The sequence below is a fragment of the Pyricularia oryzae genome, chromosome 4, assembly GCF_000002495.2.
Source record: "Pyricularia oryzae 70-15 chromosome 4, whole genome shotgun sequence".
Lineage (NCBI taxonomy): Eukaryota > Fungi > Ascomycota > Sordariomycetes > Magnaporthales > Pyriculariaceae > Pyricularia > Pyricularia oryzae.
Genome location: NC_017851.1, coordinates 443,911 through 460,691, shown reverse-complemented (window position 1 = coordinate 460,691; position 16,781 = coordinate 443,911). Strand labels below are relative to the sequence as shown.

The following is a 16,781-nucleotide window of genomic DNA, read 5'->3' as shown; positions in this document are numbered from 1 at the left end:
TTAAGCGCGTCTCTTGAGCGCGTCGTCGATTGTAATTTCTCTCTTCTCTTCAGTTTAGAATTTTCGTCGATAGCGCCTAATACACTGAGGTTCTCCGATGTATGCGTGGCCGTGACATAATTCTAAACTCACTATAATTTGCTGGTGAAGCAATTAAAATATATCGTTCAATCCCTTCATTCAATCATTCACTACGTCGGCTGTGCACGACGGTAAACTAGGCCACAGAAGACACCATTCGCGAAATTAATGTCGCCGCGTAAAAATTACGGCCCACCGATTCGCCAATCCCAACGCGTGACAAACGCAAACTCAGCAAAGCCAGATAATTTGGCTTCAGGCACTGCTACTCCCAACACCGAAGGTTCGGATCAAAACGGAGAGATTACAGTTGCCCCAGTGAGCCCAGAGCCAGTAGAGCCCGCTCCTACCAGCGCCAACACAGAGCCTGAAGAGCCCGTTGAGCCCCAATCCGACACAGAGCAAGATCAGCCAGTCGACAGCATCGAAGTTGACGGATCGTACGAGTACGAGTCAGTTTCTGAGCACCCAGGAGAGGCGCGAAGCCCTCCCCACCAACCTTCTGCCAAAACGTCAGACGGCAGGAACGAAATTCCGAAATTTCCAAGCAGAGCGCCCTCGCCTGCCGCCCAAATGAGAAGCGAAATGGCAAACGAAAGCGAAAACACAACCGGCCAGGCCACCATCACTCAATCGCAATTGCAAGACCTCTTGGCTACTATTGCCCAACTGAAGGACCAGTTGGCCACCCAAAACAACTCCACCAGTAATGGAGCCCGTGGGGTTACACCCTTTAACAGCGCCTTCGGTGGGACCGATTTTAAACCTGTTGGATTTGCCGCCCATGATGCCTTTAGGCCCTACGGAAATGGCCAAATTAGCGTTAACCCCGGGTATGATAGAAAAGCCCGCAAGACCGGCGTTGACCCCGGATCTTTCGAGGGTAAGGACGACACCTTCGACACGTGGATCATCCAAGTCGCCGATATGATGGAAGAAGATGAAAGCACTTACAAGACCGAACGTAGCCGTATGGCAGCCCTTTTTTCGTTAACAAAAGGACCGCCTAACGACCTATTGCGTAGCCGTTACGCCTCGAAAGAAAACCCTTTTAGCGGTGTTGCCGAGATGGTCGCAACTTTAGCTGCGGTGTACCACGACGATAACCAAGGCACTAAAGCACGCCGAGAACTGGCTGAAATGATGTTTGACCCAGCAGACAAAACTATGGACATCCATGTTTTTGTTGGCAAAGTTAACACTTTGGCGGACCGCGCCAACATTCTCAAATCAGAGCGTAAAACCCTACTATACGAACATATTCCGGCAAAATTGAACACCCAGCTTTTCGACGACGCTAAAAATCCGGATATATCGTACGAGTCTTTCGTGAACAAAGTCGCCAACGCTGCACTGGCTAATCAGCGCGCCTACGAGGAAAACCTTAAACGGAAACAGGCTAAAAAGGGGCGCCAATCGCCCGAGCCTCGTCGTCGCCGTTCCCGCGATTACGAACACAGGAGAGAGGTTAAAACAGCGACTCCCACACCCGTTAAGGAAGTAGTCACTCTTTCCGACAAGGAAAGGAGCGCTCTTTTGGACGCAGGTCTTTGTTTTCTATGTAAGAAGGCCGGCCACCAATCCCGTCACTGCCCCGATCGCAAAATTATCGCCAATATGTTACAGGCTCTGGACCATGTGGATTCGTATTCGCAGCCTGACAATTCGACTCGCAACTCGTCGTCGACTTCCTCGTCTGATTCGGAAAACTGCTAAGGCTGCCGGAAGTCTCCTCGGCAGTCTGCATGCCTCAGATAGCTAAAATCGATAGATCACCCAAATTAAACACCTTCCTTGCTCCCATTCAACTGCAAGACAAAGGTCGTGGTCTCAACGCCCAAGCTCTCTGTGACACCGGAGCAGATGTGTACTTATCCATTCGACCAAGCCTGGCGAGAAAGGTCGCCCAACGTTTAGAGCTACCTATCAAAAAGCTCCCCAAACCTTTGGACTTTGGAGATTTTAACCGGAAAGTTACCGCAAGAGCCACCAAATACCTTCGGCTCACTTTGCAAATCGACGGACGACAATTCCCACGGCAGAAATTCATCCTCCTTGAAACGGCCCACGATGTGTTTATCGGACAAGAATGGTGGACGAAGCATCGAGTAGGCTTATTCCCAGCTACCCGCAGCTTCGTTTGGCCCAACGACCTGCCCGCCATGGCCCAATACTCACCCGCAATCGTTGTACAACGTTCGAATCCGCCTCTGGACCTTGAGGCCCAAGCTGACGCAGTCCGCCGGGACCGCAAGATGGAACAAGAAGACCGTCGCATCCAGGTCCACAAGATACTTCGAAGCCCTAAACGCCAACACGAAAACCAGGCTCAGATCGCAGAAATTAACGCCTTCCCGACTATCCCAAAGACCGTTTCTAACAAAGGCCTGCCAGCTAATATTTGTGCCCTCCTTAACGACCCTCGTCAAGATCGATGGAAACGATCCCCGTTACCCACGGAGCCTATACCGTTGGTACCAGTAAACGATACGCCTACGACCAGCCTGAATGCGGTATCAGCCCTGCAGTGGAACAAGACTCACGATGGACGTCCCATTCCATTCCCTGCAGACGAAGACCCGGAGCACATCGCGCAAGTACGAGCCAAGTTACCCAAAGCACTTGCCCACCTTGAGGGTTTCTTTTCCAAAAAGGCGTCGACGATTCTCCCGCCTAGCCGACCCGGCTTCGACGTGGTTTTGGAACTCGAGAAACCTTTGGAGGGGAGGCCAGCCCGCTATTCGACCCCTTTCGCGATGATGGAGTTGGAAAAGGAAACCATCGACGAACTTCTGAGGATCGATTTCATTGAACGGACAATGGAGGAGACCGCAGCTTCGACTCTGTTCGTTCCTAAACCGCAATCGAAGGAGCAGCGTTTTTGTGTGGATTACCGATGGGTAAACAAATTCATCAAAGGACGACAAGTACTTGCCCCCGACGTGGCCGGGACGTTGAGCAAGTGTGGAAAAGCCCGGAGGATGACCAAGATCGACATTATTCGAGCTTTTAACAGATTGCTAATGGATCCGAAGTCACGGTATTTAACGGCGTTCAAAACGCGACAAGGCACATTTCAGTGGAAGGTCCTACCCTTTGGACTGAAGGTCGGACCCGCCTGGTTCCAAGCTTTTATCAACGCTCAGCTTAATGAACTGCTGGACGCTTTCGCGAGCGCCTACGCAGACGACGTGTTGATTTACACCGAGGATAAATCGGAGCAAGTCCATTTTGAGCAAACCGAGGAGGTTATTTACAGGCTGCACAAAGCCGGACTCCAAGGCGATATCAAAAAGTCAAGTTTCGGCGTTTTCGAAATCGAGTACCTGGGTTTACTTCTAGAGATCGGTAAAGGTATCCGCATCGACCCCAAAAAGGTCGAAGCCATCACCAGCTGGCAATGGGACGACGTCACCTCCGTTTCGGCAGTACGATCCTTCCTAGGCTTATGCAATTTCGTTCGGACGTTCTGCCATCACGCCAGCGAACAAGCAGAACCTCTGACCCGATTATTGAAAAAGGGAGTCCCGTTCGAAAGAGGCCCCGAGCAGAAATCTGCCTTTGAAGCGCTGAAACAGCTGGTGATCACCGCCCCCGTGATGAGTTTCTTCAAACCCGGTATGCCTGTCAGGATGGACACCGACGCCAGTGGCAGGGCCACCGCCGGTGTCGTGTGGCAGCAACAGGACGATGGCAGCTGGAAGCCAATCGGCTATTCGTCCAAAACCATGTCCCCTGCTGAACAAAACTATCCGATTCAGGACCAGGAGCTATTAGCTGTGATTAATACGCTAAAGGACTTCGAACCAGCCCTGTTGGGTACCAAGTTCTGTGTTTTCACCGATCACCAGGCCCTAATTTATTGGTCGACCAAGAAACTTTTGTCCGCTCGCCAGATACGATGGGCTGACTACCTGGCCAACTTCGACATCACCTTTAAATACCGTCCCGGCAAGGATAATGTGGCAGCCGATGCCCTTTCGCGCAAAACTATCGACAACCCTACGGTTAAGGCCCGAGCTGTGTTAGACCGCACCATTGCACTAATCCCTCCAGAAAAGATCGACTCCCGACCCGGCGAACCTCTTCCAACCATTAGCAACTTGGAACCCTCCGCACCGCAGGGAGCTGACCTGGTGGCCCTTATCCTGGAAGAAAACCTGAAACAGAACCTAGGTCACCACGACAATTTGTTAACGGTACCCGAGACTACCCAGGATGGCAAAATCTTCTTAAGAACGGCTCTCATCCGCGAAGCTCATGAGCCCAAGATCTTCGGCCATGGAGGCCAGAATAAAACCCTCAGCCGCCTGAAAAAGGACTATTGGTGGCCCGACCGAAATCGAGACGTCAAACGCTACATTAAGAATTGTCGCGAATGTCAACGCAACAAGGTACGACATGATAAGACGCCTGGGCTGTTGCACCCACTGGAGATCCCTAGACGGTGTTGGCAGCACGTAATGGTAGACGGCAAAGATATGCCCAAGGATAAAGAAGGCTATAATTACGTCTGGGTCTTCATCTGCCGATTGACCAAACTTTTGGCCACCCTACCGGGAAAAAAGACGGACACCGCGGAGACCTTGGCCATGCGGTATTATCAGACCGTGTACCGTTGGAAAGGCGTCCCCGATTTATGGCTTTCCGATAACGCCGGACCGTTTATATCCGAGTTCTTAAATACTCTAAACGAGTTGACAGGAACAAAGCATAAACATGGAAGCGCCCGCCACCCTCAAAGTCAGGGCAGCGTCGAAATTACCAACGCTGAATTGGATCAGAAAATGCGCTTTTATGTAGACAAATACCAAACGAATTGGCGACGGCATATCCCCGCTTTCGACTTCGGCCACAACTCGTCCGTCCACGCCTCTATTGGCATGGCACCGATCGAAGCAGAAACCGGAGCTCGCCCTAGAGACCCGCTCTCTTTACCTTTACCCGAAGAAGACCTGGAGACCGGTCAGCAACAAAAGGCGCTGGAAATGGTCCGCCAAGCCCGGCAAGCTCAGGAACTGGCCCGCAACAACGGACTCGGAGCGCAGATAGAGCAACAGAGGCAGGCTAATAAGAAGCGGCGACCGGTCGACTTTACGGTGGGAGATGCGGTTTACGTTAGCAAAAAGGGTTTTTCCACCGAAGCTCCTACGACCAAGTTGGACTCGCAAAATGCAGGACCATGGACGATTCTCGAGGAAAAGGGCCACAGCTTCATTCTCGACACCCCTGCCTGGTATAAAGGTAGTAAGCTGTTCCACGCCAGCCGACTGCGCAAGGCAGCAACGGATCCATTACCTCAGCAGTATCAAAAGCCGGAACCACCGGTCGAAATTAACGGAGAACCGGAGTGGGAAGTGGAGCAAGTGTTGGCCTCACGTCTATTCGGACGAAAGAAGACGTTGCAATATCAGGTATCGTGGGTCGGACTCGACCCTGATGAGACATGGTATGAGGCCCGCGACTTGAAAAATTCACCAGTACTGCTGGATACCTTTCACAGGGAGTACCCGGACGCAGCAGGACCTCCGGTAAGTTTGCAACAGTGGATCAGGAGCGCAGCAGAGGATGTTTTTGCGGAGGACGGACCCGAGGACAATGTTGCCGAGCACGATGCGAAAAAGACACGAGAGCGGAGGAAGGCCCCGAGGAGACACACGTAACAGACTCAAGACTCTGACCGCCTACGTCGATCAGGCCTTAGAGGGGGGTAATGTGAGGATCAGGCCCCTAGACCTACCCTCAGAATCACGACTCGGCTCCACACCGAGCCAGGGATCGGACAAGGATCCACTACCTCCGGATTTAAGCGCGTCTCTTGAGCGCGTCGTCGATTGTAATTTCTCTCTTCTCTTCAGTTTAGAATTTTCGTCGATAGCGCCTAATACACTGAGGTTCTCCAATGTATGCCTGGCCGTGACAGTGGCGACGTTTTGTCGACGAACGACCAAATTTTGGTTTGGTTACACGATTAAATATGGCGCAAAAAAATTAGCCAGGAAAGAAAAAAAACCAGAACAGGGATTAAAAAAATACGGACTATTTAAAAACCAAAAAAATTTGGCCAAAAAAAAACCTAATATTACGACCAAATAATTGGGCCGGTACCAGGGAGGCCAGGTGGGGTTATACCCCTCCTAATAATACCCGCCCAAAAAAATCACCGACCGGTAAAAAAAGGATTATATAAAAAGGAATTACGTAACCTTACGTAATTGCCAAAAAAATAATTTTAATAATTATTAAAAAATTATAACAAATTAAAGGAAATAATTTTGGCAATTTGTAACAAATTAGGAGAAATTACATTTGGAATATAATCTATATAAAATACGTTTATTATTATATTAATAAATTCGATTTTAGGATTGTTTAACAGCAATCAAACTTTAATTAACCTCAATATTTACTTGAGAACGATTATAATTTCACCCCCAATTATTAAGAACCCCAGTTACCCAGTTAGACGTTCAGTTGTTTCAACCCACTGTACTTTACCCTAAGAACAGGCTACCCCGATACCTTGATCGTAACACTTTCCTTGCTTCTTTCCCTTTTTTTTCCACGTCCTTAGATTTTCTTTCTTTCGTCTCTTCGACTTTGCGTTCGACTTGCCTTTCCGAATTTCTCTCTTTGAAAACCAACCCCGGAACAAAATGCAGCTTTCTCAAATCTGCCAGCTCCTTGCCCTTGCGGCCTTTGCCGCCCCTGCGCTCGGCGCCCCCTTGGTTGGCACTGACGTTGCGGGTGTTGAAAAGCGGTCTAGTTATGACGACAAACCCGCGTATACGCTGCCGGACCCTCCCGCAGGCAGCAGGCCCAGCTCCACTACATATAAACTTTCCGATCGCCAAAAGAACCAGTACTCCCAACCTCTCCCTAAGCCGCCTAGCAGTTCTAGGAACATCCGCAAGCCTACCGGACCGCCTGCCCCCATAGGCGGCCAAGGGAGCCAGCAGAGGCCCCAGAGCCTCCCGCGGCCTGATTACTATGTTCAGTTCCCCGATGAGGACTAGGGAGGTTAATCACGGAGCACCTGGATATATGCGGACACGCAAGAAAAGAAAAGGGGAGCTGTCTATCCTCTATACCGGGAAAAGTTCAAAAATACTGTCACGAGGTTAGCACTCGAACCTCAAAGTTTCAGTACTCGGTGGACAGACAATTTTCTCTTAATCCGCAGCTGTGACTTATTTCTGGTTTCCAAGAGGAGGTGAAGCAGCGGGATTGGTGTTTGAATCCTGCAGGTGGTTTGAAGCATTAGAATGTTGATAGACAGTTTAAGCTTGTAATCAATTCATCTTTGCCGATTTTGCGGCACTAGAATTTCGTCAATTAACCCCAATCCAATTACCATCTCAGTTTACCATCGTTTTCATGCTCTAGTCTAGTTGTCCGGAATTCGGGTCCAAAAATCTCGTGCGCCCCGGCTACATGTTTCGAAACCATGATCAGATTTAACACTCTTTTTCATTGTCTTGATTGACCAAGATCAGAGCTCCGGCTGCACATGACGAATGACGTCATGGGCCAACCAAAGCACCTTGATATCTTACGTAAACCAGCTAACTGACAGTCGGATCTTGGACGCCCGGCCAGACAAAAGAAAAAAAAGCCCACCCAAAAGCACAATGCACCCCATGTCTTCATTGACCAGGAAGAGGGCATGGCCCGATCACCTCGCCGGGTCCGTTCCTTCCAGGGATTCTGTTTATTATGCGCCTCCTGCACGCACCGTTAGTGTCGCAAACTCCGGGCGAGCCGTCGTTGCCCGAGCACGTTCTAGCGCTGGGAGGCAGTGGCTGTCTCGCCAGAACCTGGGCTGTAGCTACGTCTTGCACGGCTCTCTTGACCTCGGCGGCTGTTTATTTTTGAATGAAAAAAGTTAGCCGAGGGCTTTGGCACGCGAGAGGGCGAGATCACTTACCCCCACTCTCATCAATTGCACGCGCTACAAGCGGTTGCGTGGCCACACCGTTGGTCTCAGCTGGATTGAAAAGGTATGGTTAGCAGGATGCATCTCGAAGGGGCCATGGTAGCAAGGGCAAGAATGAAAAGGGACCAAAGCATACCTGGAGCGGCCTGGCTCAGCGAAAGGAGCATGGTGATGGGGAAAAGAATGGAAAACTGCATTTTGGAGATAGGGTATGGTTTCGAGTAAACAAAGAGAGTAGATGTGAAATAATTGTGTAAGGCGAATGTGTTGTGTTGGCAGTGAATGAATTTCCCAGAAATTGGCAGTAAACAAGGCAAGTGGTAATTGCAAGTTGATTGAATTGTTTGAGTCCCAGAAGAATATGGTACAGCAGAAGAGGTTAGCCACCTCTTATATACTCGATCTAGATGCGCAAGTCTACTATGTAGTAGCATGTGCGCAGAAGCATAGGCCCAGAAGCTTCGACAATAGTGTACCAAACACAGAATACCTGCGAGATTGAAAAGGCAAACATCCTAGGGCTGAATCAAAAATCGATAAAAATAACGAGAATATTCATGTTTCCGTACGGAAACAAGTTCAAATCCGACCTGAGGTGGTGTACCAGGGACAAAAAGTAACAGCAGTCTGCCCAACACGGTGAGTCTGATTCATGTTGTAGCTCCTATCTCTATTTTCATTTGGTATCGCGTTTTAGTTTCGGGCTGTGTCATTAAAAGTCCTTTGGCAAACGGTCTTTACTTGGCTATATAACAAGGCACATATGGGGGCGGAAATAATTATAGGCGATTACACCGTCGGAACAGTGTATACGAAACAAAGATCTGCACTCGGTACAAAAGGTTGTTAACAAGTGGAACATTGCATTTCATGTCTTTTTTTCGCCTAAACTGCCGATCAGGGAGGTTTGCTCATGACTAGCCCGCTTTTCGAGACGTTTCTGGCGAACCAGATTTGATCCAAAATCAGACCTGAAACGAAAGATGGCTTTCTTTAAGAAATACTTAATTCGCTCCAACCAAGAGCCACAAGGAGTAGATAAATCGCTGTTTTGCGAATTTCAGTCTACGCTGGACGCTCACCCAGCCTCTTAAGTCGACACGGATATGCACAGTACCACTCAGACTCGTCAACTTCCAAAGATATAACGAAAGCGAAATAAGTTCAGTGGCTAAGACATGAGGTTGGAATATGTTTTAACAAATAAAAAGGTCTTTTCATAGCATACAGATACGGTAGGCGATACAAACCCCAAGTATCTGTACAGCTTGGCGACGTGACAAATCCGCCGAGTTCGCTGTGTTGTGCACCCCAAATGGAAAGCGTGACTGTCCAATAAACCAAAGTCAAGTTTTGTGGTCGGTGTTGCATAAGACCTTTTCACCTTTGTCATACCATGGAGAACACGACTTGGATACATTTTTCCCGTCAAGACACCTCGCCGGTCATTCACGCAAAGCCTATGCCCTTGGAGCAACGGAATTCAGAAATTCAACCTCGCGATTTGTTATGATATAATCACATAAACGAGGAAAGTAAAAGCAGACTGCAAGACGTGAAATCACTGTTTAAGCGGGAACAGGACATAATTAAGGTGATATAGCTTTACTAACTGCTAGTTTGCAAGTCACTACAACGACGCGTAACAAACGTTCAACCCGTCCGCTGCGAAGTCCGACCGAAACGACCAAGTCCACCAAATACGCGGGACTTTTTCTTGTCCTGCGCGTACGGGGCCTTTCTCCACTTCCAGCTCCAACCGTCGGGAATGCCTATATTATCATGATATCTTATCGTGGTAGGTTTGCATGTCTGAGGACTTGGCGTGATATAGATGGCGTACTGCCAGTCCGTTGAGATCGTGTAAGTGAATTTACCTTCTACGCCGGCTCGAAGAGGCAACGACTCTGATCTCCCGAATGGTCTGACCAGCGTTATTATGCACATGGGGCCCTCGGGGTGAGCAGCGGTTCCGTCGGGCCCCGGCACGATGTTGGGTTGAGGAAACTTTTTTCTGTTGCGGGCACTGGGGATAGGTCCGAAACCAATCATACCCTGGTCTCGGGGCGGGAGGGCGCCGTCGGTAGCTGGAGCGCTGCGGGAACCCGGAGAACCGCCGGCAGCTAGGAGGGAACCGGGATCGGTAGGACTCCCAGGTCTTCGGGGCGAGGTGGAACCTATACTCTCGTCACCAGCGGAGACGCCGCTGGCCTGCAAGGCGGCCAGGACAACCGGGAGGAAAACGGTCGAGAATCGCATCTTTGACGGTGTTGCAGTTTGTAACTTGGCGGTTTAAAGTGGCGAGGCAGTAGGCTTTTTCCACGGGCAAAAAAAAGCAGGACGGGTCGAAGATGAAAAATGTAACGAATGTGGTTAGGAAAGTTAAAGAATCACGTAAAGATTGACTAAAAAGTGATTAAAGAGTGACTAAGGAGAGACTGCAAGCTGAGCCGAAAGTAAAGCCAAAGTAAAGCTGGTGAGGAAGAGACCGAAAAAAAAGAACCATCAACAGAAGCCCAGGAATCCTTTTTATACAAGTCCGGAGACCTCGGGGCTCAATAAGCATGTAGATCTATCTTTACCTGATTCTGTCCGGTGGCTGATGACCCGTTTAATCAACAATCACATTAAGAAAGATCAGCATAATCCTGTTTTACCCCACATGCTACATAAGGATGCAGAGAGAGCACACTGACACGTTGGCCACTAAATTTGGAATCCTTGGCATATCATGTCATAATGGAAGCAGCTTGACAGGCGGACTTTCCGTACAAGTAATAAGCTGCATGAATCGTCCACCACGCTAAAAAGTCAGATTAGAAAGGGGGATTCTCGAATTAGGGCCATGCGGACGTTTCGCGTCTATACGAGCTTCTAAATATATTTAAAGCCAGGATGGCATCGCGTCGGCGTTGAGAAAGATACAAGTTTGTATTGAATGGTGAATTGCTTACATCGAGTTCTAAGAGCGGAAAATGTAATTACAAAAGAACTAAAAAATCACTTTGAAGTAGAGACACTGCGAAGCCTGCTGCCCTTTGCGATATATACAAAGGTAAACTTAATTGGCTATGTTATATCCAGTTCTGATAATTATTTGATGTATTCAAAATTGTCATGTTGCGATGTTACTGCTGTGTAAGTTGTTAAAGTGGTCGGTTTTAGCCTATATTACACCGTGCAGGACCAGCGAAAAGAGCTGGAGTGGTCGAGCTAGCGCACACTCTGGCGATTATAACTTTATAAGCCCTAGATTTTGAGTCCAATCTTGTTCAACTTTGCTTATAAGATCAAAGGACCGCTAAAAGGCTGGTTGGACAAAGAAGGGCAGCGAATGGGGTGGAAATCCAAAACGAATGTCTGTGAAAATGAGGACGAGCCTCAGAAGCAACAGAACCCAAATAGAAACGAGGGAACGGGCCCTGGACAGAGCCGAGAAAACCCTTTCGGAGAAGTCGTCCAAAAGAAATTAGAGTTAAAATTAACAAAGCGACCTTTATTCCTGCGCAATCGATCAGAGCTCCACAAGTTGATTCGGGAGGTTGTCTGGCTATATTAACCAAAGGCATCGGCATTATGCATTGAGAGCTCTAGTTTTCGGCGTTGTGTCATGGCGCATCGGGTTTTCCGTCTCCCCTCAAACCATCGGAGCGCCTTTATTCCCCTAATCACTAGATAGTACTTTCGCTCAAACATTTAGGCGTCCGAGCAGCGCATTTGGTGCTTGTTGACCAGCTGGCCGCCTTTGAGCGTGCAGTAGGTGAGTTCGTGTTCGGTCCTGTCCTTGCCGGGGCAGCAATAATATTAATGACCTGCCGTCCGTTTGAAGCTTTCAAGGTACGGCCGTCTAGGGCCTCGAGGTTCTGTCTGTTAGGCTTTTCAAGCTTGTTCCATACAAGGCTCCCGGCGGCGGCGAGCGTGTCGATAAGAAGCTGGAGGCGTGCAGTTTGTGAGCTGTACCGGGGTCAGTAGTGCTGTTGGTTTTTTCTTAAGACCTGGGGATGGTCCAAATAGTAGAGCAAATTGATTCATGTACGGGATGAAAAACAAGAAACGAAAGAAAGCAGCAAAAGACCAAAGAAACCAAAGAAACTAATTAAACTAAACGAACTTTTGGTGTTGGATTACAGAAGAGTGGGATCTTGGCCTCCAGCGTTGTATTATTATGGCTTTCCCAAAGGCTTTTGGCCCGCTACCTCGTCAACCTTCCAATAACTATGGACTCCGTAACCTTCCACAAGTTGCTTCCGGATATCATGGGGATAAAGGGTTCTGCAATGCTGATCAAGCTGCACATTGAGCCGCCGTTCATTGTGTGTAAAGATGACTAGACTGTTTGCCGGCGAATGATCGACGTAAATGGGGTCCCGTTCCCCATTTGCCTTGTACTGAAAGAATGAGACCCAATACTCGTCACTTCTGGAAGAGCCCGTCGCGCCTAAAGCCGGGAGGACCTGGAGCACTGCAGTGAGAGCAATAAAATTGTATTGAAACTGCATAATTGGTTGCTAACAGGAGTGATTCCAGACGTGTGACGGACAAAAATATCTAAATAACCAGCGACGATACTGACGAGATGACTGACGCAAAGGAAAATGGCTGTGTCCTAGAGGAAAAGCTCTCATTGGCAGTATTGCAAGCTGCACACTCTCCATTTATCTAAAATAATCCACATTGCTAAATCTATGGTGATCTAAGCCCGTAACCCCAAGTCGCATTGGCCGGTATGCTATTTTGAACTCCGTGACCTATTTTCGTCCATGGCGCCATGCAACAAGCTAAAATGGGCCCCAACGTCCAGCCCGTCTCCACTTGGATCAGCACCGGATCTCCCATTCGGTGGGTGCGCATTACAATATATTTGCTGTACCGAAGCCACCTGAATTCAAAGAGCGTTCCCCGTCGTCTTCTGGTTTAGCACTCGAACTTCCTGATGGTCCAGCTGCATAAGCCATTGAGGAAACGGGTCTTTTAGGTAGGCCGGCTCACTTTATAGTCACTTGGGATGATGATCTCTGTGCACTGTCGAAAATCGCCGTCAGAGATTGTCCACTAATGTAGAAAGCTCAAACGGATTTGGTTTGGAACCAGCCGTGGCCTAGGCAGCGCTAGGCTGTACCTTTTGACGGTATCTCGTATCATGCGAAAGCTGTAAGTCACACTCAGCTGTGTGATCAGGCAATAACCATATGGAATATCATCAGAAGAGGCCACCGCCAAGCAATAAAGGCTGTGCAGCTGGGTAATAGCCAGTTCGCTTGTTGAAAGCCAGTTTCTTTTGCGGATTCTGGTTTCCCGGCTGACAGTCGAGAACGCATGAGGGATTTGTGAAATAACTAGTAAATCACATCTCCACCGAGCCCGCGTCTCATTGTTGTTTTCATGTCCTCTCTAGCATCCCGACGCTGATGCAGGTCCGTTTGATACCGGAGGGCCCGGTAGAGTGTGCGAAAGGTGTGGCGTGAAAAAACCCTTCCATTCAGTTGGAGGACGGTCAACTTGGGTAAGTAGGTAGGTAGGTTTGAAGCCGAGGTTTTAGATGTATTTGTTATGCATTGAAAGTGGGTGGCCCAAATCCGGAGACTTGATAGACCAGCCTGCAGGCCAGTCAGAACGTCAGTCTTTGTTATTATCGAGAGAACAGCAGAGGAAATAACTGCGGAGTATGTGCTTCATCGGTACAGCAAAGGTTGTAGCCCCTAATGAGATGAGCTGACATTCAAGAATTGCAAGTAACGGAATAACACCCTCCGCGCTGGCCCTGCCCCGTTCAGCTTCTACCCTGCGTATTAACAAGCAGCCACAAAAGTGAACCTCATCTATCGCTCATGCAAAGTCAGGGTTCCTTGGGCTTCGGGGACGTGGAAAGCTTATTCTGTCTCCCCCGGACGATATTAACGATGTATCATTCATGTGAATGAAACGGCCACCAAGGTAACAGCAACGGGGCCAGAATTCCTACCTTGTCAAGCTCTTCTTTATTGACTGCCGCTGCTTGCCAACCCGTCTCTAGGTATATGTCCCCCTGATCCTATTCGGGTTCGCGGGCTCCTGGCTTTGCAACTTTTGCATCGGGGGCCATACTCGACATCCACAAGGAATACAATCCTCCTATGAACATAGATCATGGTATATCCAAGTAGTGGGGGATTGTTATGGTTGAACGAAGTGGCTTGATAGAGGCTTGGTACATTTAGGTACCACTCTCCGCCGTTGCTGTTCGTCCACTGGACCCCGTCAGTTCATGAACTCGCGTATACTGGGCGACGGATTGATCTCTACTTTGAACGTCTGGGCATAGGTTTCGGCCAGAGACAGGCGATGAAATCACCGACAACTAAGCAGCCGTTCAAAGAGAATTTTGGCAAGGGCATTCTACTACCAGATCATTTCGCAGGATCTCAGCGCCAGGCTGTGCCCATGCACTGAATGAAAGACTGTTGCTGACAACAAGCCTAATAACAGAATTGATTCTACAGAGGCAGTCTATCAGGACATCCAGGTCTCTCGCACAGCCTCTATGGCATCCCCCACCAGCTCCACAAAGCGGTCCTGTTCCATGATATATCTGGTCATCCACCAGATATCAGCAGCCTCCTTCTTCTTGCACGTCTTGTACCACTCATCGTTGGCATCGCGGTGCTTGCAGGTCCAAAACGATCGATCGCCGCCCGTGACTCTTGGATCCGAACACTCAAACGACCAAGCCGAAGCGTCCGTGGTCCAAGTGTAGCAGCGCGAAGTATCATACGGCACGCCCGTCCCGTCGTTGGCCACGATCTGCATCTCGCCTGCACCGGCCAGACCCCCGGGCACGGTGTAGCAGTTTCCCACGACCCGGCTCGCGCCCGCGACAAAGTACTTGTGCCCCGTCATCTTGGCCAGGTTGCGGAACCCCCAGTGGCACAGGCGATCGGGCTGGATCTCGACCAGCGCGCCGCGGCCCTCCTCCATGAACATGGCGTGCGTCAGGCCGGCGCCGTGCATGCCCACCAGCACGTCGCTGTCGCGCGCCACCTCGACCTGCTCCCGGAACGGCATGCCCTCAAAGTCCACCATGCGCAGGTCGGCCGCGCCGCCGAATCGCGCCTTGGCCGCCGCAAAGAGGTGCGTGTCCAGGCCCAGGAGGTGGCGCGAGCCCCTGCGCACGACGACGCTGACCAGCACGCGCGAGCCGGGGGCGCGCTCGCGCCGCCGCGGCAGCTTGTAAAAGTCAAAGACGCGCTGGACAAAGACGCGCAGCATGGTGTTGTCGGCGCAGTCGATCGGGTTCCAGTCGCTCCAGAGCGGGTTGGCGGACCCGGCAAAGGGGATGATGACGTTGCCGAGGGGGTGGATGGTGTTGGTCGTCTCGTCGACGCGTCTGCTGGCGATCCACTCGTTGAGTCGTTTGGGTTTGGAGCCTGTAAACATCTGGAAGAGCTCGAAGAAGCTCCCGTCGGGAAGGTCGTCGAGGACGATGATTTCCGTGTTGGGTATGGCGTCGGGGCTGAAGAGGCCTGTGTCGCCACCTGTCGTCTCGGGGGCAATCTCCAGCACGTCGAACGTGGTCATCATGGCCATGACTTCGTTGATGGCGTGCCAGATGTTGCTCTCGACCTCCCGCTTGAGTAGAACCACATAACTGTCGCTCTTGGGTTGGCTGCCCCCGCTCCCGGCGGGATCTGTCGTCTCGTAGAAATCAACCCACTCGTTGAGGATATACTTTGGTCCAGTAAGATAGCCATACGAGCGGATATTCCGGTACGGAACCGCGCATGTGCCGGCCTCTTGCGGTGCAGGGTCTTGGGCTTGGCATTTGATCGAAAACTTTCGCCGCTTGGTGTCAAACGCCAGTCCATTTCGTGCTATGCAAAACGAGTCCTTGGATCCCGGAACACCCGGCTCAGGGGTGTGAAAGCACGTGAGGTCTGTTACCGAATCCTCTGTGCAGTATCCAGCTCTGCAGCGACTGAAGTTCTCCAAGAAGTCCAGGCCGAACCTGTCTCTGCAAAAACTGGACAGCGGCTCCGAGAGGTTCAATAAGCTGGCGGCACGATACTCGGCCGGGAGCGGGATCGTGGATGGCGGAGCTAGGGTTTGCCGATCAAGCTCGGCCGACGGGTTATGGTTTTTGGTCGGGGGGATCAGCGTGGTAAGCCATGACTCTTTGGATTCGATCGCTCCACTATTTAGCGTTTTGAAAGCGAACAAAAACAAGACCGACACGACAACGAGACCAAGCAGTTGGCGTTTTCTGGCCATGAAGCGGGACCTCCCGCAAATCCTTTCAATGATGTACAACATAATCACGAAAATCGGCTTAGCTCAACTTCTACCGACATTGGCCCTACCGACCAAGGAGAAAACGAACGCTTGGTAGGTACCAAGCTGCGTGCTTTTATTCAGTCTCTGAAACCTCTAGTGCTAACCTATTCGCTTAGTTACTAGTGCTAGCGGGGGGGAATGGCGCAGTGGTTAAGCGCCATGGCTGTTACTTGAGTAACGTAGGTTCGAATCCTGCTCCCTCCACCTCCTCCCCGCTTACCCGTGGCAAGGATAACCCGGCTGGCTATCGACAACAACCACCCGCCTGTGCCGTCGAGCCCACACTTGTTGGGAACTTCGTCTCCATGGCTACAAACGACCGACAGCTCCGCTGTTTGGACACAGGCCCCTCTCGATGAAGAGCCGTCAACTGCCGTCAGACGAACCCTCCGTGCGCCTGAAGGCACGGGGTCGCGTCAGTAGTAGTAGTAGTAGTAGTAGTAGTAGTATTATTTAA

At 50.3% G+C, this 16,781-nt stretch overlaps 3 protein-coding genes and 1 pseudogene across 4 annotated transcripts; 2 read left to right on the top strand and 2 right to left on the bottom strand.

Moving 5' to 3' along the window:
- Positions 1-6,737: 6,737 nt before the first annotated feature.
- Positions 6,738-7,097, top strand: MGG_13974 (uncharacterized protein; the record flags this gene model as incomplete). The annotated part of the gene is made up of 1 exon (XM_003715965.1): positions 6,738-7,097. The coding sequence occupies one exon, from the start codon at positions 6,738-6,740 to the stop codon at positions 7,095-7,097; it is 360 nt and encodes a 119-aa protein (XP_003716013.1).
- Positions 7,098-9,670: 2,573 nt separating this feature from the next.
- On the bottom strand, positions 9,671-10,276 carry MGG_08506 (uncharacterized protein; the record flags this gene model as incomplete). The annotated part of the gene is made up of 2 exons (XM_003715964.1): positions 9,671-9,789; positions 9,895-10,276. The coding sequence occupies 2 exons, from the start codon at positions 10,274-10,276 to the stop codon at positions 9,671-9,673; spliced, it is 501 nt and encodes a 166-aa protein (XP_003716012.1).
- Positions 10,277-14,364: 4,088 nt separating this feature from the next.
- Positions 14,365-15,858, bottom strand: MGG_13971 (uncharacterized protein; the record flags this gene model as incomplete). Its single annotated transcript, XM_003715963.1, has 2 exons — positions 14,365-15,801; positions 15,849-15,858. The coding sequence occupies 2 exons, from the start codon at positions 15,856-15,858 to the stop codon at positions 14,507-14,509; spliced, it is 1,305 nt and encodes a 434-aa protein (XP_003716011.1). The 3' UTR covers positions 14,365-14,506.
- Positions 15,859-16,456: 598 nt separating this feature from the next.
- Positions 16,457-16,528, top strand: MGG_20179 (annotated as a pseudogene). The gene has a single exon. The product of its transcript is annotated as a tRNA-OTHER (tRNA).
- Positions 16,529-16,781: the final 253 nt, after the last annotated feature.